Raw genomic sequence first — 23,086 nt, 5'->3', positions numbered from 1 at the left:
TTGGAAATCTAAATCAACTTAGAAGCCAGTTGTCATCATCTGTAAATACATGCAATCTTCTATCGAATAAATTCCTTTATTGTTATTGTATGGTACAATTAGATTCAACATGCAAATCTTCATAAATCTTCCTATAAAATAACAATAATAATATGATAAAAAATACACAATATGAAAGCATAAATACAATGTACATGTACATATATAGTGCAGATAGTGCAAATGGTTCATAAAGTGGCTCAGGTTGTGCAAGTTTACGGTGAGGTAATTGAATTTATAAGTAAAAACCGTTCTACCAGGAGTACCTGATGAACTGATTGAGTATGATTTTTGCCCTTGGGATAAAACGGTTTCTGAACCGTGAGGTTTCTACAGCTCTGAAGCATCTACTGAAAGAAAGTAGTTCAAATAGACTGTGTGCATGGCTGTGGCAGCAAGTGGTGCACTGAAAGTAACAGCGCTAAACAGCTGTGGTATTTGGAACAGTTTGGCCACTATATTGTTACAGGATGATATAAATTTAAAGCATCGGATTGAAAAACGATATCCTGTTCTTTTCAGTGTATTTGATAAAGCCGTGTCAGGGATGTGAATCTAAAAAATAAAGGTAAACTACACAGGAACAGCAGCACTGCTTTAAGAAGGGGGGCCGCCAGTTTGCAAAAACAAGCCGAAAACTTGCTTACGCAAAGGTTTGAGCTGGCGTGAGAATGTGCGTGGCTTTACTCCATGTTTAGTTTTTATACATCGCGATGTGAATGTGGAAACAGACATACGCACCATTTATACATGAGGCCCTGGAGTATGCACCGGATATCATTTTTCATTGGTTACAGCTTTTTCTCTAGGGTATATTAAGAAACATAGGAGATTTTATATATTTCCCATTTCTGCCTGTACAGGTGTACTAACTGTAGAATATTTTATTTCAATTTGCCAAGTTCAATGAATATCTTGAGCCTGAAAGTAACTTTAATGGACACATAATGACCTGATAACATTGATTTTTTCATTGTTGACTGATTTGTAGATAACAAGAACAACATTTATTTATATAGCACATTTTCATACAAATAATGTAGCTCAAAGTGCTTTACATGATGAAGAGAAAAAAAAGAGACAAAGAAAGAATTAACACTAGAATTACCAGAGCCTACAAAAAAACTCATAAATCCGTCCCACCTTAAATCGCTTCTTAAAATCGTTCACAGCTCTCCACCAGCGTCTTTTGTCATCTAAATGTGCTGATAAAAATCAGGCTGCAAGCAGCCGGATATTCCATCCCCACTGACTTAGAACGTGCACAAACTTCTCCCAGCTCATGCCTTGATTGATTTTCTGGGAGTGAAGTGGAGTTTTAGAGTGGAAATAATAGATTGTTGTTTGGAACACACGCATTTCATGTCTGTTCCGTTTCTACAATAATCTGTGTAAACACATTGTTAAAACAGAAATGTTTTTATATTCTAGTAATAGATGACAAAATGTAGGCATAAACTATATAATGTATGAAGCCTGAAGTATCAAACAAATATTTTCACAAAACGTACAAATCTAACACAACAATTGCACTTTTATTCAAAAATATAACTGCAGAAACAAAAAGCCGCCTTAACATGCGACATTGACACCATTTATTATGACTGCCTCCGTGGCGCGACAGAATCAGCTGCCGACTGGGAATCAAAAGGTCACGATTTCAATCCTGCACCACTCCGTTTTGAGAAGTAAACTGCTCTTAGTCTTACTATTTTAGAATAAAAACATACACTTGATTTCAGTCTGTAACAGCCGGTGTAATTTATGATACTTGTAAAGGTTAGCTTTGTTTTTTTGTTTTTTTTTTTTAGTCAGTTTTATTATCTGAGCCACGGACATGCTCAAAAAATACATGAGTAATGCCACAAAAAGTGCATGCAGAGATGTCAGTGCCAAATAAATAACATTCAACGTTTTGAAGAAATCATTTTATGACACGATTTACCTTTATTTATTTACTTACTTCCTAAAGCCTAAAGTCACAAGTAGTGTGTAGAAGGCATGCTGAAAAATGTGTGTAATGCCACGAAAAGTGCCTGCTGACACTTTAGTATGCAAGCAATGGTATGTGCATTCTTGCTCCGATGTAAAAGGGAGCCGAGTTTACCTCTGTTACAGCACATGCGGGGGTGGGGTGTGTTTGGGCTCGTGAACGCAGCTGAGATAATAAAACTGACTAAAAAAAAACAAAGCTAACCTTTACAATTATCATAAATTACACCGGCTGTTACAGACTGAAATCAAGTGTATGTTTTTATTCTAAAATAGTAAGACTAAGAGCAGTTTACTTCTCAAAACGGAGTGGTGCAGGATCGAACTCGCGACCTTTTGATTCCCAGTCGGCAGCTGATTCTATCGCGCCACGGAGGCAGTCATAATAAACAGTGTCAATTTCGTATGTTAAGGCAGCTTTTTGTTTCTGCAGTTATATTTTTGAATAAAAGTGCAATTGTTGTGTTAGATTTGTACGTTTTGTGAAAATATTTGTTTGATACTTCAGGCTTCATACATTATATAGTTTATGCCTACATTTTGTCATCTACTACTAGAATATAAAAAACGTTTCTGTTTTAACAATGTGTTTACAAAGATTACTGTAGAAACGGAACAGACATGAAATGCGTGTGTTCCAAACAACGATCTATTATTTCCACTCTAAAACTCCACTTCACTCCCAGAAAATCAATCAAGGCATGAGCTGGGAGAAGTTTTTGCACGTTCTAAGTCAGTGGGGGGATGGAATATCCGGCTGCTTGCAGCCTGATTTTTATCAGCACATTTAGATGACAAAAGACGCTGGTGGAGAGCTGTGAACGATTTTAAGAAGCGGTTTAAGGTGGGACGGATTTACGAATTTTTTCGTAGGCTCTGGTAATTCTAGTGTTAAAATAAGACAACACTAATATTCAACGTCAATTTTATCAAAAGAAAAAAAATTTCATATTGTAGGAAAAAAAATTAGGACTCTCTAATTAACAAGAACCTCATAGAATGATTCTAGACTGTAGCAAATGAAAAAAGGACCAGTCTGTAAATCTACCAGCTAAAATGCAAACCAAGTGCTTGTATTTCCTTTTTTTCTTTTTACAGGCTTTTAATAAATCTTGTCAAATATTAATACTATTTAAAACAACTTCATGAGATTTTCTGAAAGCATTACTGTCAGTCATAAGCCTGCTGATGTGATTCCATATACATTGTAAAATAAAAAGATAATTTTTGATCAAAAAAAAGAAGGATATTATGAGACTCGGCCATTTTTAAAAAAGACTAACCATGCACAATAGCTCTGCGCTTAGTCTTCCTACGCATCAACCTTTCACTGCCCACCAAAAAGGTGGTTTCCTCTGAACAAACCTAACTACAGTAAACTTTTCATGCCACATGGTTGGTTTTAATTTACTTCCATATTTATATGATAATTTGCACAAGTGATTACAAAATGTACCCTTACCAAACATACATCGGAAACATGGAGGGCATAGATCAATACTTGACAGCTATCTTGGCTTGAAAAATGAATGTATTTGGTATGTTTTTAAGATTTTCCTCTGAGCCCTATACCTTCCATTGTAAAGCACCAGAGTGGGCAAGATTTTTTTTTAAATTTACATAGAGCAATTAACTTTAGAACACAATTTTGCATTGAAAATGTATATATAGCATGTTTGTGAAGAAATAAATTCAACCTGAAAAATATCGATATTATCTTTTAATATGGTAATTGCTATATTAATTTTGTATGTCTTATTTAACCCTTCAAAAGGGGGAAAGGCACTGACAATACTGAAACTGTATATGTCCTTTTTGAAAAGTCTTTGAAATGTGGAAAACAAAAATACAAAAAATATCAAATATCGACCTCTTTTACTCTATACAGTTAAGCTTGATCAAATCCTTACTCCTGGCCTCTGTAGGTAAAAGATGCTGAAGAGTTCTGCTGTAGAGGGTTCATAATTCATACTAAAATAATTTGAAATTTAACTTTGTAAACCACAACAAGGTAAAAATATCAGATCAGAACTCATTTTTCTGTGAACCAAGAATGAGTGCCTGGCAATAATGCTATACAGTATAATCAAAAGAGACAAAGGATTGATCTAGAGGAAGAAATTCCATGTTTTGATTTGTTGATGTAGGTTTTGTTATAATCCTTCTCAACCTCCTTATGTGAAGAAGTGGTTCCTTATTTTTACTGATAGTATATGCCTTTGCATTCTGCACTTTGAACTTAATTAATTTGATCACTCTTAACCAGTGTATGTGGTTATATTATACATTTCTTATACATAAATAGACTTCATCTTGGATGAGGACTTACAGTATATTTACATTCACTGTGACATTTGATATATTTGATTGTTATACAGATATACCAAAAAGTCATATTTACATAATTGTCTATATCACTGTTTTGTGTATACATTTTTTGTTAACTTCTAATTTTTTTTCGTTTTTCCATTTTACCTCCTTGTGCTTTTTATGTTTAGTTATCTATGTTTATTTTTCATATCTGAGTAAAATATTAATAATTTATTTGGGCAGATTTTTTTAACTTCACTATATGTTTTATAATCACATCATTTCAGTATTGTCCTTTGTCCTAACATCTATGTAAGAAATTATATTTTTCTTAAATTATATTTATTGTAAGATGTTCAGTCTATTGTGTTGCTTGGTCATACCTTATTTTTGATTTTTTTCTGTTTCTTTCTATTCATTATTTTCAATTATCTGGTAAACGCCTAAACAGGTGAAGTTAATTCACAATTACTTGTGCTTCCTAACTGGACAGATTGATATAACTGACGTGGTGTTAGACTGGGATGATTAAGTGTTCCCGTAATTTTTTTGAGCAGCATACATACATATACACACACACACTTAATAGTAATGTGCTGTATATTCACAATAAAGAAAGATCATTCATTCTGATAGCCCTGTATTGCAGCAATGGTGAGTGTTACACTGTTAATCAGGTGAAAAATTTAACTTAAAGATTGAAAGTCCAGTTTCATAATCTCTTATACCACACTGCTTGCCAATCATCAGTCAAGCATCAGCCTTAAATTGAGGATTAGACTAAAAGACACTTTTGGAGATATGACAGAGTTAAAAAATGATTTATTGGAGTGTGCTTAATTGACAAAGTAAGCAATCAGTACCAAAATAACCTTAGCCAAAGACAAATGTGCCTGGTTAACTCTGTGGGGCATGAGAAGAATTAATGGTAAATGATGCTATTGCTTGCTATGATCAATTATTATAATGTATCTTTTGCAATCAAACTGTTAAAAAAGTTAATAAGAATGTATAAAAAAAGTGAATAAATACAGATACTATACCTTAGCTACTTTCACCATTTCCTCAACCATCTCTTCAATCTCATCTTCACTGCCAAATAAAATTTCAAAATCTTGGTATGACCAGCCATCAAACAGGATACGAGGCACTATCAAAGAAAATAAGCAATGACAACTCTAAAAAGCAACAATAACAAAGACATTTTTGCTATTAATCATTACATTATCATAATGCTATCCAACAATTAAAATAATCACAAAAGTAAAATATATAAAAAATTTGAAAAATAGTTTGCTATACAGTAGTTAAACACACTATAAAGAATTACAGTTCCGAAACTATTGCTCATAGGAATCCTACAGATGTAAGTATTTAATCGGACCTTCAATATTTTTTGTTGCATCTAATTACAAAAATTATATATATATATATATATATATATATATATATATATATATATATATATATATATATATATATATATATATATATATATATATATAGTCAACGCTGGCCCGGACACAGACAGATGGACATCTTGTTCATCACCCAACACACCATATTTACAAGTCTTTAATCGTGCACTACCAACCCCAGTGCCTCCAGCACCGATTCCCCCAATGTCCAGGCAACATAGTCCTGTGCCTTTCTTTCTCCTGGCCACCTCCAGTCCTCACTCCAGCTCCGTCCTCTTCCACCCGACTTCCGCTAATGACTGGAGGGAGGCGGCCCCTTTTATAGGAACCCGGATGGGCTCCAGCTGCTTCCTGGCAATCTCCCGCGGACACGCCCCCGTGTGGCGGAAGTGCCCGGGATAATAAGGCACTGGGGCCCCCTACAGGGCTGGGCTTCCAAGCCCTTTACCCAAGGCCCCCAACATAACCAGGATGGACGCCCCCTCGCAGTCTGGAGGAGGCACAAGCCCTCCTCTCGTCCTCCTGGGCCGGGGACCACAATATATACAGGTATATATACAGTATATATACAGTGTATATATATATATATATATATATATATATATATATATATATATATATATATATATATATATATATATATATATATATACATACATATATATACATACATATATATACACACACACATACATACACAAACCTAAAGGATTATTAGGAACACCTGTTCAATTTCTCATTAATGCAATTATCTAATCAAACAATCACATAGCAGTTGCTTCAATGCATTTAGGGGTGTGGTCCTGGTCAAGACAATCTCCTGAACTCCAAACTGAATGTCAGAATGGGAAAGAAAGGTGATTTAAGCAATTCTGAGCGTGGCATGGCTGTTGGTGCCAGACGGGCCGGTCTGAATATTTCACAATCTGCTCAGTTACTAGGATTTTCACGCACAACCATTTCTAGGGTTTACAAAGAATGGTGTGAAAAGGGAAAAACATCCAGTATGCGGCAGTCCTGTGGGCGAAAATGCCTTGATGCTAGAGGCCAGAGGAGAATGGGCTGACTGATTTAAGCTGGTAGAAGAGCAAATTTGACTGAAATAACCACTCGTTACAACCGAGGTATGCAGCAAAGCATTTGTGAAGCCACAACACGCACAACCTTGAGGCGGATGGGCTACAACAGCAGAAGACCCCACCGGGTACCACTCATCTCCACTACAAATAGGAAAAAGAGGCTACAATTTGCTCGAGCTCACCAAAATTGGACAGTTGAAGACTGGAAAAATGTTGCCTGGTCTGATGAGTCTTGATTTCTGTTGAGACGTTCAAATGGTAGTCAGAATTTGGTGTAAACAGAATGAGAACATGGATCCATCATGCCTTGTTACCACTGTGCAGGCTGGTGGTGGTAGTGTAATGGTGTGGGGGATGTTTTCTTGGCACACTTTAGGCCCCTTAGTGCCAATTGGGCCTTGTTTAAATGCCACGAGCTACCTGAGCATTGTTTCTGACCATGTCCATCCCTTCATGACCACCATCTACCCATCCTCTGATGGCTACTTCTAGCAGGATAATGCACCATGTCACAAAGCTCGAATCATTTCAAATTGGTTTCTTGAACATGATAATGAGTTCACTGTACTAAAATGGCCCCCACAGTCACCAGATCTCAACCCAATAGAGCATCTTTGGGATGTGGTGGAACGGGAGCTTCGTGCCCTGGATGTGCATCCCACAAATCTCCATCAACTGCAAGATGCTATCCTATCAATATGGGCCAACATTTCTAAAGAATGCTTTCAGCACCTTGTTGAATCAATGCCACGTAGAATTAAGGCAGTTCTGAAGGCGAAAGGGGGTCAAACACCATATTAGTATGGTGTTCCTAATAATCCTTTAGATGAGTGTATATACATATATTATATATATATACACACCACATATATGAAAAATAAAAATACTAGTATTTATATTTTTCAAATTCCTTAATTTTATGTGGATGTTAAAAAGAAATGACGATATTTGCATTCATCGTCACTTACTCAGTTTAATATTTCTGGACTTCTTTACTGCACTGATCCATCCTGTAAGAAACAATAAAGACAAAAAAATTAACAAAACCTATAAAAATGTTAGAAACAGAGACATGTACATTTAGGTTGGTTTAAATAAAAAATATTAGTAATGTTCATAGAAGCAAAATTACCTATTATTAAAACTCAAACTGCTTAAAAATAAAAAATGCAAAGCTTCGTATTGTGTTATCAGTTTTGTCACTTCACCCTTAAATAGGGAGATATGTATGCTGTTCTACCATAAAATATATAATAAATTATCTGTGGGTTACAATGACATCATCACATATCCCAGATTGAGATCTTTAAGTTGCACATTATGAAAACATACCAAAGAAATAATCATGGCTTTATTTCACCTGGACTTGTACAGTGGTTAATTCAAGTGAATTGGAGCAAAAACACAGCCTCTACAAATTGGAGCCATTTCTTTGATGGAAAAAGCTTTAAGGCTTTGACACTCCATAGGGTTCGCTGAGACTACACATTTTCATTCCAAGCATTTTTTTTTATTTGAAGCCAATTTTTGAAGTTAAGGAAACATTATTTTACTCTATATCCCGTTAGTACTCTCATTCTTCCATGTCAGCTCTAATGAGATATATTGTATATTGTGGATTTCATTTGTTCAGGATCATCATTATCCAGATGCCTTGGTGAAAGTAGATTAAGAATTCACAGTGCTTACATTTTTGCATTTCATTTCTTTCCAAAAAACAGATACCTTATGCGAATGCACAAGCATAACAGGGTCCAAATTTAGCTACTGAGCTGTTGGTCCCATTATCATTGTCAATTAGCAGGTGGTGAGGAAAATAAACAGTTAACTGTGAAAGCAGCTGGATCACATTAAAGCAGCAATTAAAAATTTTAAATCCTACTGTACCAAGAAGGCTTACTAAAGCTAAGTCTAAAAATGTGTTACATTTTGCAGTGATAGCTTGCTTCCTAATTAAGAAAGTATCTGTAAAGAACAATATTGGAGTCACTGTAGCATTCCAGAATGAAGACCAAGAAGTAGTCAGCCAAATGAAAAGAAAGAGAACATTTTACAGAGATAAGTGAAGAAATAGTAGTACTCTACTATTCATACTTCATTTAGAAAAAAACATTATGCTGAACTTGAAATGTATACCTTATTCTCACATATATAATTCATTCATTTCCACTTGCAAAATACAAAGCAGATCTTTTATCTGTTGGCATTATTATATATGAATGCACTAAACTCTTTTCATTGTTTACCAAATAAAATCTTCTGAATATTATAAAAGGAGTTTGAATCTCTCCCATTTATTAAGGTGGTTTGCTACGTCCTAAAGTTTGTTCAATTGACTAGTGATTGGCACAGTAAGATTATTTAGCTAATTAGGAGTGACTGCTTGAATCTGCCTTGCAAAAAAATTGATATCCCATGCGGGGCTGGCTCCTGCCTTATCAAAGATGGAGCTGTTATCTGAGGTGAAGCTGGCTCATAATCAGTATTAGAATAAAAAAGTTTAGAAAGGAAGTAAATGACTGTGTGTGTGTCCAGCACATACAATAATTATTCGAGACCTTAGTAATGTTGACTGCAGAATTAATGAACCTCATTTGTATTAACCCCCAACTTCTCCCTGTATTCAGCCTAGTCACTCTTCTCTGGACCTTTGTGATGTCCTTTCTGTAGCCTGGAGACCAAAACTGAACTGCACACAATACTCCAGATGAGGCCTCGCCAGTGCATTATAAAGCTTGAGCATAACCTCCTTGGACTTGTACTCTACTGTACATATTGTGCTATATAACCTAACATTCTACTAGCCTTCTTAATGGCTTCTGAACACTGTCTGGAAGTTGATAGCGTAGAGTTCACTGCGACTCCTAAATCCTTATCATAAGGTGTACTCTCTCAAATTTCAGATCTCCCATTGTGTACTCAAACCTAAAATTTTTACTTCTTATGTGTAATATTTTACATTTACTGACATTAACTTTCATCTGCCACAAATCTGCCCAAGCCTTTCTGTAATGATATAACATATTCCAAATTATCTGCCAGTCCACCTATCTTGGTATCATCTGCAAACGTAACCAGCTTGTTACTTATAATCCATTCTAAATCATTTATATATGTTAAAAATGGCAACTGTAGAACACCACTCCTAATATAAGTCAATTCTGATATGGTTCCTCACACTATCACCCTCTGCTTCAAATCAAATGCTTTCTGAAAGTCAGGATAAATAATGTCATACACTCCACTTTGATCATATCCTTTTGTTGCTTCCTCATAGAATTCCAGCATGTTAGTAAACCATGATCTCCCTCTTCTGAACCCATCCTGACTGCTCAGAAAAAACCCTGTTCTTGCCATGTGTTCCTAAATCTTATTCTTAATAATTCCTTCCATTAATTTTTCTGTGATGAATGTTAAGCTTACTGGCCTATTATTGTTTGGATCTGCCCAGTCACCCTTTTTATATAACAGGATAATATTTGCCATTTTCCAGTTCTTCAGAATCTCCCCAGTGTGCAGTGACTTCCTAAAAATGTGTCAAGGGCTTATGTACAGTCATATGAAAAAGTTTGGGAAACCCTCTTAATTCTTTGGATTTTGTTTATCATTGGCTAAGCTTTCAAAGTAGCAACTTCTCTTTAATATATGACATGCCTTATGGAACAGTAGTATTTCAGCAGAGACATTAAGTTTATTGGATTAACAGAAAATATGCAATATGCATCATAACAAAATTAGACAGGTGCATAAATTTGGGCACCCCAGCAGAGATATTACATTAATACTAAGATAAGCCTCCTTTTGCAAATATAATAGCCTCTAGACACCTCCTATAGCCTTTGAGGAGTGTCTGGATTCTAGATGGAGGTATTTTTGACCATTCTTCCATACAAAATCTCTCCAGTTCAGTTAAATTTGATAGCTGCCGAGCATGGACAGCCTGCTACAAATCATCCCATAGCTTTTTGATGATATTCAAGTCAGGGGACTGTGGCAGCCATTCCAGAACATTGTATTTCTTTCTCTGCATGAATGCCTTTGTAGATTTCAAACTCTGTTTTGGGTCATTGTCTTTTTGGAATATCCAACCCCTACGTAACTTCAACTTTGTGACTGATACTTGAACATTATCCGTAAGAATTTGTTGATATTGGGTTGAATTCATCCGACCCTTGACTTTAACAAGGGCGCCAGACCCTGAACTAGCCACACAGCATGATGGAACCTCCACCAAATTTGACATTAGGTAGAAGGTGTTTTTCTTGGAATGCGGTCTTCTTCTTCCGCCATGCAAAGCACTTTTTGTTATGACCAAATAACTCAATTTTTGTCTCATCAGTCCAAAGCACTTTCTTCCAAAATGAATCTGCCTTGTCTAAATGAGCATTTGCATACAACAAGTGACTATGTTTGTCTCATCACCCTGCTATACAGATGTTCTTTGTGCAAATTGCGCTGAATTGTAGAACAATGTACAGATACACCATCTGCAGCAAGATGTTCTTGCAGGTCTTTGGAGGTGATCTGTGGGTTGTCTGATAGTAACAATACTTTTTTTTCCCCACTTTTAAAATAACATTTTGATTCACTACTATCCAAACAGATTACAAGTAAAACTCTGCCTTTGATTTCATTCATGAACACATGAGTATGTTTTTTATTTTCTAAACCAAACACTACTAATGTAACCATCTAACATGTGTAATTTCGTTTGACATTCTAAACATATCTATGTTGTGGCACTACACTGAGAAATCCTTTTATATGACATATTACCATGACATGTAGTGAAGGAACCAGGTTTTCCTTCTTTAAGCAACATGAGAGTGTGAGTTCCACTGACAAAGACAAAAAGCCAAAAGTAATGGAGAACTGCAGTTTACCTTTTACAGTCTGAGCTAAAAAGAATACCAGAATTTGCTTCAAGAAGAACTAACAATTGTTCAGAAATCAGATGCAAAGCTGCATTTCAAGCTTTGCCATTCATTGCCCTTAGTACTAGGGTGTTGAACCGTGTTAGCCATTATTTAGAAGTCAAGCACAATTACACCTTTTACCGGCTAACTAAAAAGATTACAATATTGCAAGCTTTCGAGGCAACTCAGGCCTCTTATGGCAAGATATAATACAGAAACTGGAGTTCCCTGTGTTTACATAAACACCAGGACAGATACAACATTGGAAAACCTTTAAGTGAGACATCTTAAATGTAAAAAAATAATAGACCTCCTCAGACTAAGATTCATTAAGACAGACAGGAGAACAATGTACTGTATAGGCAAGATCTTTGGATAAGACAACTGTCCAACAAAGTCTTTTGAAATTGCTGATGAGTTTTTCATTACAACATGGGTCTGTAGACAGGTTGTCTATGTCAGTGCAAGAGATGCAAACAATTCTCATATCTGGCCATAAAACTGTTGTTTCTATTTAAACTATGTTGTAATGTGTTAAATTTTAGCATGAGTTTAACTTCCCATTCTTTTCTCTTTTGCTGTGTTCTGAAGCACTGTGACTTTAAAGTCCCTCTCACAGAGTCCATGGCTGTTAAAGTGGGCTGCTACAGGAACATCTGTGTTGCCATGCTTGATGTGGAACCTGTGTAAGTTCATTCGCTGGCAGTTTGCCCAGTTTCTCCTGCATAGAGTACAGTGTCAGGACATTTCTTACAGAGAATTAGGTAACCAAATTAGGAAAATAATCCCTTTATGCAATGTTCCCGCCAGCAGTGTGCTATAACTACACGGTCTGTATTATAAATGTGTGCACTTGTTTTACATATTTTCTGTAGGCAGGGAGTTGTGCCATTTTCTGGTGGTTTACTTAGGGAGGTTCAGACAATTAGTTGCTGCAGGTTTGGCGGTGTTCTGTATACGAGGAGGGGAGGTTCTGGAATATATTTTTCAGTGTTTCGTCATTGTGTAGCATTGACTGAAGTTCTTTTATAATTTTTCGAAGTGCTACAAGATGTGAGTTATAGGAAACAGCAAGGGGGATGCGGTTCTTGTTGTCTTTGGTTTTATATTCCAGAAGGTTGTCTCTGGGTATGGCAGTAGCTCTCCTTCTTTGAGTGTCTGTTTTGGGAGTATAATCTTGTCTGATGAAATATTGTCTAATCTCCTGCAGTTATTTATCCCGGTCTGTCAGGTATGAGCAAATACATTGTATCTTATTGCTTGGCTGAAAATAATGGAGCACCTTATATGCTTTGGGTGGAAGCTGTCACTGCTCAGGTAGGTCCATCCGTCTGTCGGTTTGTGAAAAACAGAAGTTACAAGGGGTGTCGTCTTTCAGTTGAATGGTGGTGTCAAGAAAGCTGACTTCGATTTTTGAATAATTCAGCTTCAGCTTTATGCTGGAGTGAAAAGAATTATATTCATTATGAAAATGGATGAGGTCATTTTCACTGCCAGTCCAGATTATGAAGATGTCATCTATGTAACGGACATACAACATTGGTTTTACGATACACATTGACATAACTTCTACTTGCAACAAATCAGGACTGCAATGGGCTGTCGGTTTGCACCTCACTTTCAAAACCTATTTATGGCAAAATTGGAGGAAGATTTTATGTCAGCTCTCTCACAAACCTTTAGTAAGAGGATGAACACCATGGGTCAAACAAGACAAACAAATTCGCTGCAGGGATGTATTGCATCCGTCAATGAGCAAAGATTGGCTAAATAAATTAGGAGACAGAAATTGCAATAATTTGCTCATTGCTGAAATTAAGCAAAATTCAGAGATAAACAGGTGATCAGCATCTAGGTTTCACCTTGTTAATCAGCTGTACCTGTCATGGCTTGAGACATTCAATTTTGCTCAACCTATGTATCTCGTCTAGAGTTTGCTTAGTCTTCTGCCCAGTCAAAGCAGTACGGAGTGGCCATCATTGTGCAATGTAACCTTTTGATCAAATCCTTGGATATGGCACCAGTGATCTATGTAGGTTCTGTTATAGTATCTACTAGCTGAAATACCCAGCATTGCCCGGGAGGAAAATAGTGTTTTTTTTATTAATTGTTTGAGAAAAACAATTTAAAAAAAAAAAACACAACTTTAAAAATAAAAATAAATTAAGCAATAAAGACTCACAAATGTGCTTGTCTTGCGGTCTTGTATGTATGTTATCATCCAGTTGACACTCAAAACTGGCCAACTCTATTTAATTTGAAAAGCAACAGGGGTACGGTGGTGCTCATGCTGGCAGTTGCCTGCTATATACTAACCGTGTAAGCCTGTGCTGTTAAATGCACGGGATCCTAGAAAGTATTGAAATCGTCAGAACTGCTCTGGACATCTCTCTGCTATGAGGATTCGTGTTGCCGACATGCTCGCATCGTTTGTGCATTAGCTGCTAAGCGACTGTCTTTCTTAGGTTTCCTTTTGCCGGCGTGATGGCCTCGCTTGCTTATCCTCGGAGCTGGAGCCCTCATCCCAACTCTATGTCTCACTTCAGGGCCAGACAGACACACACACACATGCACGAAAAGAACTCTATTTCATTTCAAAAGCAACAGGGGTGCGGTGGTGGAGCTCAAACATAAAGAACGCTGGCAGTCACCTCCAGTTCGCCATCTGGTGGTTGTTCCGAGTGTCAACTGGATGATAACATGCACATATGATTGCAAGATCATGGGGTGGAAGCTGGGGAGGGTTAGGGTTGATTTCACCCTGCAGTATTTTTAGTCGACCAATGAGAAACCTTTGTACCAAGTTTCAGGAAAATTGCTTCAGCCGTTCGGAAGTGATGCTGGAACATACATACATACTGTACACATATATATTAGATTAATAGAAATCACAGAAGGGATCTTGTACCTAGTGCTAGGCAGTATGACCAAAATTCTATACCACAGTATTTTTCAAAATTATACCGGTTTCACTGTATTTGATGGTATTTTTTTCCCTATGCATGAGTGGATGTTAACCACATTTTCCACTGTAATTACTGAAGAAAACTGGCTAAGAATAACCTATTCCACTGTCATGAGAATTGTACAAAAAACATTTTAATGTGCACACAAGTATTAATACAGGTTTGCATGGCCCCATAAAGTGATAGTTTTCAAGGGGCTGGCACTAATGAAGAGAAGGAATCACACTGCATGACAGTTGCAGTCAAAATATAGAACCTTTTTATTGAACAAATTTTTTAAACAACCTAATCTACAATTTTAACAACATATTTTCAACCATCCAAAGAGGCATTTAGACTTAGTAAAATATACAGAGGTTCTTATCAAAAGTTGTATTGCACTGAACATGTCTTAGAAAAGGAATAAATAGTGAATATTTTTTGTAAACCAACTACACTTTCTGTTAATGGTAACAATCTCTGTCCACGGACACGTTAGTGACTCATTAAACAATTTACCATCATTAAACTGTATAATATTTAAACTAATAAAAAAATAACAATAAAATAAATAATAGTGCAACTTCCAGTAATAATACTATTACTCAAGACTTCAAGCCCAGGTGCACTACACTGTATTCACCAAATAAAAATAAAAAATAAAACAAGTGCAACTTGGTGAGACATCTTTACCAACTGAACCATCATTAAGGCAAATTGCATTAATATGGACCTTGCTTCAAGCCAAGAGATAGATAGATAGAGATATATCTATAGATATATATATAGATAGATAGAGATATATACAGTATATCTATCTATATATCTCTCTATATATATATATATATATATATATATATATATATATATATATATATATATATATATATATATATATATATATATATATATATATATATATATATATATATATATATATATATATATATATAGATATAGATATAGATATATATACTAGCAAAATACCCGCGCTTCGCAGCTGAGAACTAGTGTGTTAAAGAAGCAATGAAAAGAAAAGGAAATATTTTGAAAATAACGTAACCTGATTGTCAATGTAATTGTTTTGTCACTGTTGTGAGTGATGAGTGTTGTTGTCATATATATATATTATATAATATATATATATTATATTATATATATTTATTATATATATATATATATTTACACACACACACATAAACATATATATATATTATACACATATATATATACACATACATACACACACACATATAAACATATATATACATATACATACATATCTACATATATACACACACAGCTATTTCAGATCAGTGCAATACGCTGTTTGTTAAACGGTTGACTCCGCTCTTACGTGCAATAACAAATCAAATCATTCAGTTGTCTTTGCTCATATGTCATTTTAGAGCTGGACGCCTGGCATCTTTTTTTGGCCACAAGTTCGTTTCTGTTTGGTGTGAGGTTCTGTGTTGTGGAGATTCTCAGGATGGATTGCAGGTGCTCATCAGTGAGGCGACTCCTGTGTGCTGTTTTGTTAGTCTTTATCACTGAGAAGAGCTTCTCGCACAAATATGTGCTACCAAACATGCACAAGGTTCGAGCCGCATGTAGACGGACTTTTTTTGTTCTTCAAAGTCACCAAAGCGCCATGCAAACTCAGTGCGCAATAACTCTAGTAAGCGGTAAGTGTTCCGGCAAGGCAGCTGAAGCGCTGCATTATGGGATCTGTAGTTTATTGTGTTACCAGCGCTTCATATACCCGGCTTTAATAACAATAATACAGTATATAAAATGATCTCAAGGGCCGGATATAATTACACGCCGGGCGGATGTGGCCCGCTGCCCTTGAGTTTGACACATATGGACTAAATAGAACTTGAAAAGATATATTTTTCAAATGTGATCGCCAATTCAGATAGAGTTGACGCCAAGACTACAGCCTGCATGCCTCAATGAGTCATCCTCCCTCGCTCTTACTTTTTTACCGTTCATCTAATGAATACACTGAGTATGGCTTTACCAAAACAATCATTGATGGCGAATAAAGTATCCATTATTCGAGTATGTAGAGCGGGATATATATATATATATATATATATATATATATATATATATATATATATATATATATATATATATATATATATATATATATATATATACATATATATACATATATATATACCCGCGTATCGCAGCGGAGAAGTAGTGTGTTAAAAAGGTAGAAAAAGAAAAGGGAACATTTTAAAAATAATGTAACATGACTGTCAATATACAGTATTTGTTTTGTGAGTGTTACTGAGTGTTGCTGTCATCAAGGATTTGATTATCATTATTTCTTTCAATCAGGTTCGTATTTGTAGGATGTGTTGTGTTCAAGTTACATTCTGTGTTTGTCAATCGTTGTAAAGATGACAGGTTTCATTCATCGATTCGTTTCTTACTGCATCAATAAACAGCTCGTCTTCTTCTTTATCTGAGACCTGACACACTGCATGCACGGGTTTTTTTTACACTGTCTTCCTTTAGCGGGACATTCACTTTTTCCACCGTGTGCTTTGTTTCCACAGTAGCTGCATTTATGAATATGCTTATCAGACGCTTCATATTTTTTTCTGCCTTTTCAATTGTGTAATTCAGCGCTCTTTGGAACTGTTGCTTTTTATCTGTGCACTGCGTCAGTTCACGTGAGCCACTCGGTGTACTTGCATCGAAGGTTCCCAGCTGTGCTGGTGCCATCTTGTGCTATGTCCATAGCTTTATTTAATGTTACCTTAGTCCTGGCACTTAAAACTTTCTCTCGCAGTTTCGCTGAGTTTGTGTCAAACACCACCCTGACCATCTCATCTTCCTCTCCATAAGCACAGTCCTTCACCCGTGAATATTTACCCGTGGCAGTTTGCTATTGGATTGCCGCTGACGGACGGCCTTATATGGGCAGGCACTAAATTACAAACGCCAGCGCAGCCTGTCTATGAACTTAATTTAAAGTGTAGGTTTACATCGCTTGTTTCAGTAGCAGAACTCATGAATATGGTTGTATATGTCACTCGCTCGCTTCTTATTGTTTCGCTGCCTTCTCAATTATATAATGCATGTTTTCTTGAGCGGTTTTTTGAGGTCTTCCTGGTTTTCTATGTACTGCGTGATTACGTGGGAGGCGTGATGATGTCACACGAAACTCCGCCCCACGGCGTTGAAGCTCATCTCCATTACAGTAAATGGAGAAAACTGCTTCCAGTTATGACCATTACGTGTAGAATTTCGATATAAAACCTGCCCAACTTTTGTAAGGAAGCTGTAAGGAATGAACCTGCCAAATTTCAGCCTTCCACCCACACGGGAAGTTGGAGAATTAGTGATGAGTCAGTGAGTGAGTGAGGGCTTTGCCTTTTATTAGTATAGATATAGATAAAAAAAACTGCAACTTGCATTTATAATGCTACTTGTGGTATAGCCCTACGGAAGTGTATTAGGGCCATAGTAAAGAAAAAAAATACGGACACAGTGAAGAAAAAAAAAAACAGTATATTTCGAGAATAAAGTCGACATGTTGACTTTAGTCTCGACATTTCCACTTTAATCTTGACGCTTATGTTGAGATTAAAGTCGAAATTTCCACTTTATTCTCACCGTTTACGTCAAGATTAAAGTCGACATTTCCACTTTATTCTCATAGTTTATTTTGTAATTAAAGTAGAATGTCGTAAACTAAACTTCATCCTAAAATCAATGTTTCATTTACTAGATTTTCTCAAACCCCATCATAAATGAATTATCACATTAAATGCTTTGTGTTAAGTGTTCCCCGACTCAGTTGTTAATCGCTACGCGCTTCTTAAACTGACTTCCTCCGCACTAAGAGGAGGAGCAGGCAGGGATCGCCACACAGAATACATTCACTTAATGATATTCCCGGTTTAGTTTACGATATTCTACTTTAATGACAAATTACGAGAATAAAGTCAGCATGTCAACTTCATTCTCGTCATAAGCATCGAGATTAAAGTCAACATGTCATCACACTATTACACAGTACCCAGGTACATTACACAGTATTGAAAAAAAATAAAACAAAGTAAAACTTGGCTTGCAGTATTATCCAGTAGTGTAGAAACAGTATTCACACATTTGAACATAATAGTCCACATCCGACCTTTTAAAACCAAAGTATCTCCAGACAACAAGCACGGCTCCTTTTCTCGGCAAAAGTTCTTCTGTGCCATCATGTTCAACTTTATTGTCTGCTACAGCTTTAGTTTCAGAATGTTCTCTGTCCATTTTCACTGCTCAATACCTCCACTAATGCATGTACTCTGGTGCATGCGTGTTTAGAGGTGCAGCAGTGAAAAAGGTCAACCCTTAAACAGTTTCCTGCTGCGCCACGTTCCGAACGTTGTTTACGCTATTTAAACCAGGTTTGCGATATAAGAAAAATCCATATCATAACAAAAATAAAAAATGTTTTTTGGTAAGAACCGGTTTACCACCCAGCACTACGTGTACCTTATACTTTCGCCCTAGTCACTAGAATACATTGCCTATAAAAAAAATATGGCATAAGAATTTAGCAATCCACTTTGCAACAAATAACTTAATGTTCAGATGTAAAGATAATGGCTCATAGCATGGATTTATTTACAATACATTTTTTTAACATTATCATCAAGCTTCTATTTCTTTAACTACTATCCATACAGCCATTCTTTTTAAACTGCTTGTTCTATCAAAGGGTTATGGGCAGCAGTACTGTCCCGATTTCTATTCCTAGTGAAGCCGTATAACAGCATAATATGCAGTAGTCTAAGTGAAAACTTTAGTCTAAATCAAGAAGTATTTCAGTACCATTTTCCCCTTTTCAAATTTTAAAATTAAATGTCATAAAGGATTAATATGGCAAGTGTGTTCTTGCAGTTAATGGAATAACTCTGAAAACATTAGCACTTCATAATCCCTGGGCGCTGTTTCTCTCTACTCTCGGTCTAAAAGTGACCCATTTTTGTACTGCAGCAAAAAAAAAAAAAAAAGTTACTTCTGGCATGCATGGCAATATTATTTGTTACTCATTTTTTCTTGTACATTTGTAGGTCTCATGGCTTTAAGTCTGTGATATGCTCTTGTAACTACTTCAAAATCACCTTGATTTCTGTAAACCTTTGTGGGGAGATATTTTAATGCTTCTTGTAATTTTCATTACAACATTCTGCACTTTTGGTGACAAACTTACACAATTATAGAACAGCTACAGTGGGTACGGAAAGTATTCAGACCCCCTTCAATTTTTCACTCTTTGTTATATTGCAGCCATTTACTAAAATCATTTAAATTATTTTTTTCCTCATTAAATGTACACACAGCACCCCATATTTACAGACAAAAAAAAGAATTTTTGAAATTGTTGCAGATTTATTAAAAAAGAAAAACTGAAATATCACATGGTCCTAAGTATTCAGACCCTTTGCTCAGTATTTAGTAGAAGCGCCCTTTTGAGCTAATACAGCCATGAGTCTTCTTGGGAAAGATGCAACAAGTTTTTCACACCTGGATTTGGGGATCCTCTGCCATTCCTCCTTGCACATCCTCTCTATTTCTGTCAGGTTGGATGGTAAACGTTGGTGGACAGCCATTTTTAGGTCTCTCCAGAGATGCTCAATTGGGTTTAAGTCAGGGCTCCGGCTGGGCCATTCAAGAACAGTCACAGAGTTGTTGTGAAACCACTCCATTATTTTAGCTGTGTGCTTAGGGTCATTGTCTTGCTGGAAGGTAAACCTTCGGCCCAGTCTGAGGTCCTTAGCACTCTGGAGAAGATTTTTGTCCAGAATATCAATGTACTTGGCCGCATTCATCTTTCCCTCTATTGCAACTAGTCGTCCTGTCCCTGCAGCTGAAAAACACCCCCACAGCATGATGCTGCCACCGCCTCTTGAGCTTGAGCTTGAGCTGTTGGATCAGCTGGCATATCCTGCAGATGTAGCCACCATAGAAGATTGGCTCCTCCACGCCATCCTCTAAAAAGGCTGACATCCAAAAGGACTTGCATTACTTTGGTGTTATTATTAAACTTTGACTTAGGATTACTGAAACTGCTCATTTTTGTTAATTTAAATTAAATGATTTAACTTAAATGGTAAAACTAAACAAAAAAAAATTAAGCCAAAAAATAAAATAACTGATAGTTTACAGTTAGGGTTAGGGTTAATAAGCTCCTGTAACATTCTCCCCCTCAACTGCCTGCTGTTTCTCCTTCTATGAGGTTAACTTTACTTTTGTCTACTCTCCTAACTTTGTACTCCTGTTATTCCTCACTTTACACTTAACACAGAAAGCAGATGCTTGTAGGCAGGCAGCGTGGCCATGGTTAAAAAGGAAAAAAAAAAAAGTAACACTTTCTCCTCAGGGTGGAATCGAATTCGGGTCACTGAGTCACAGTAGGCATGCTGCGCTCTGAAATTCAAATCTTAGCACTACGCCACGGAAGCAGTTGTGTTGTTCTTGAACCTTTTGTGAAAGTGTTTATTTGATCTTTGGAAATCAGGCTTCACACATTCTATAGTTTATGCCTATATTTTGTAACATTGTTAAAACAGAAACTTTTTCATATTTTATTAATGTGTTTACACAGATTACTGTAGAAACGGAACACACATGAAATGCATGTGTTCCAAATAATAATCTATTATTTCCACTCTAAAACTCCAGCAGTTGAGTCACTCCCATATAAGCAAACAAGGCATAAGCTGGGAAAACGGTGGTGGATGGAATAGCCGGCTGCTTGCTGTTCGTCTTAATCGACACATTTAGAAGACAAAAGACAGTGGCGGAGAGGTAAGAACAGCTTTAAGGTGGGCCGGATCTTTAAGTTTTATCGTAGACTCTGGCAATTCTAGTGTTAAAAGAACCCTTAAGCTGTTGCCTTCTTCACTGCTCTACTTTCCTGACTGGTAACAATTGTGCAACCTAGTAAAACCTGCTTAGTCAATATCTGCTGCTAATTAATTTCTTGCTGTCTTGCATGTACCTACAGCCGCTTGTGCCTAATCAGTGCCTCAACGCTAGTAACCTGCCTATGTACTGCGGAGCCCTTCTCTTTACTGCTTTGAAGTCAGCCATCCACTAAATAATCAGTTTCCGTTACATATTCTTCACTACCACACCGGTTATTTACTTACATTGATGTGGGTGTTAGCTACTGCTGCATATTGCCATGCCTCGCCAATGCTAATTTGAATACAAATATCAAATAATAAATAACTTTTCCAAAAGCTCCCCAGAATACTCAGCTGCTTTTGCTACTGTGTGGAGAGAAAAAAAAATTCTAAAGAGAAAAAAGCTAATTAACTCTCACTCCACTTCTTTTGTTGGCAATGATGACATTAGTATGTCTCAGTCTCCAATCCAAGTTTGCCAAATTATGGCAAAGGTTTTCAATATACAGACAATTTCCTCTATAGTGCTCCCATTTAGACATTTTTAATTATAACTAAAATGGTTCATCTCTCTCAAAATGAAAGCATGGTTTATGCATGTCCAATACTGCAATGAAAATATTGTTTCTTAAATTGTATGACAAATATGCAATGGAATTTTATGTAAGAAAAAATAAAGAAATCTAATCTTTTTCAAGGTAAGGTTCTTCACAAAGGCCAGCTGGATGAGCTAGGCCTTTAGACTGTGTAACATGACATGCCTATGGTCTGTGAAAGCATTCTTCAAAGTGAAAAATGAAGTTTCACAGGTGGGAGTGGATTCACCTAAAATTAAGGAAAGAAACACCACCATCACAAATTTGGCTTGGCCTCCAGGTTCTTATGCTGTGTTAGGAGCAATATCTGAATTGTCCGTTTTCTTCTGTTATGTGTTCCATTTCACTGTAAAAGTACTGGTGTTCAACAACAAGCTGATTCCACAGTCGTCACATTAGTTAAGTCAGTGAAAAATTTTAGTATTTTTCTATACAGGAAGGTCTTGTCCTCCAAAGTGAGAGCACCAAGTGCCTTTTAACAACAGTGTTACACTGACTGATGCAAGTATTAATTTCTCCTAAAACAGTGTTTTACTGAAATACACTTCCTGTAGCTCTGAATTATCTTTGTTTTTAGAACTAATTTTTCCTCAAACAACACAGTCCTCTAGCATCCTTTTACCTGCTCATCTTAGATACTGGGCTTAGGTTGTACACTCATTGCTGTTCTGGACACAAGTCTCAGATGCATCAACAGGCCCATCTTTTCCCCCTGAAATAAAGGGTTCTTTTTTCCCCCCCAATTTGACCCCCATCCTTTCTTCAGACTCAACAGTCCACGGCTTTCAGCATGAGTAACAGAATTCTACTAATTGTCAAGCTAGTCTCTGTGTTAAGTCTAGAATACTGTAAATGTTTCGCC

The 23,086-nt window shown here is 36.4% G+C and overlaps 1 protein-coding gene across 4 annotated transcripts in view; it reads right to left on the bottom strand.

Annotated features, from left to right (window-relative positions):
- chid1 (chitinase domain containing 1) overlaps nucleotides 1–23,086 on the bottom strand; it is a 133,605-nt gene that overhangs the window by 78,037 nt on the left and 32,482 nt on the right. For all 4 annotated transcript variants that reach the window (XM_039763708.1, XM_039763681.1, XM_039763699.1 and 1 more), the window contains exons 5-6: nucleotides 7,807–7,848; nucleotides 5,385–5,491 (exon numbers count right to left, since the gene is read on the bottom strand). In XM_039763708.1, coding sequence (XP_039619642.1) covers nucleotides 5,385–5,491; nucleotides 7,807–7,848 — 149 coding nt within the window. The remainder of the gene's footprint in view (nucleotides 1–5,384; nucleotides 5,492–7,806; nucleotides 7,849–23,086) is intronic.

This window comes from Polypterus senegalus, chromosome 1 (assembly GCF_016835505.1).
Source record: "Polypterus senegalus isolate Bchr_013 chromosome 1, ASM1683550v1, whole genome shotgun sequence".
NCBI lineage: Eukaryota > Metazoa > Chordata > Cladistia > Polypteriformes > Polypteridae > Polypterus > Polypterus senegalus.
Note: the sequence above shows the minus strand (reverse complement) of the source record. Positions and strands in the feature narration are given on the sequence as shown.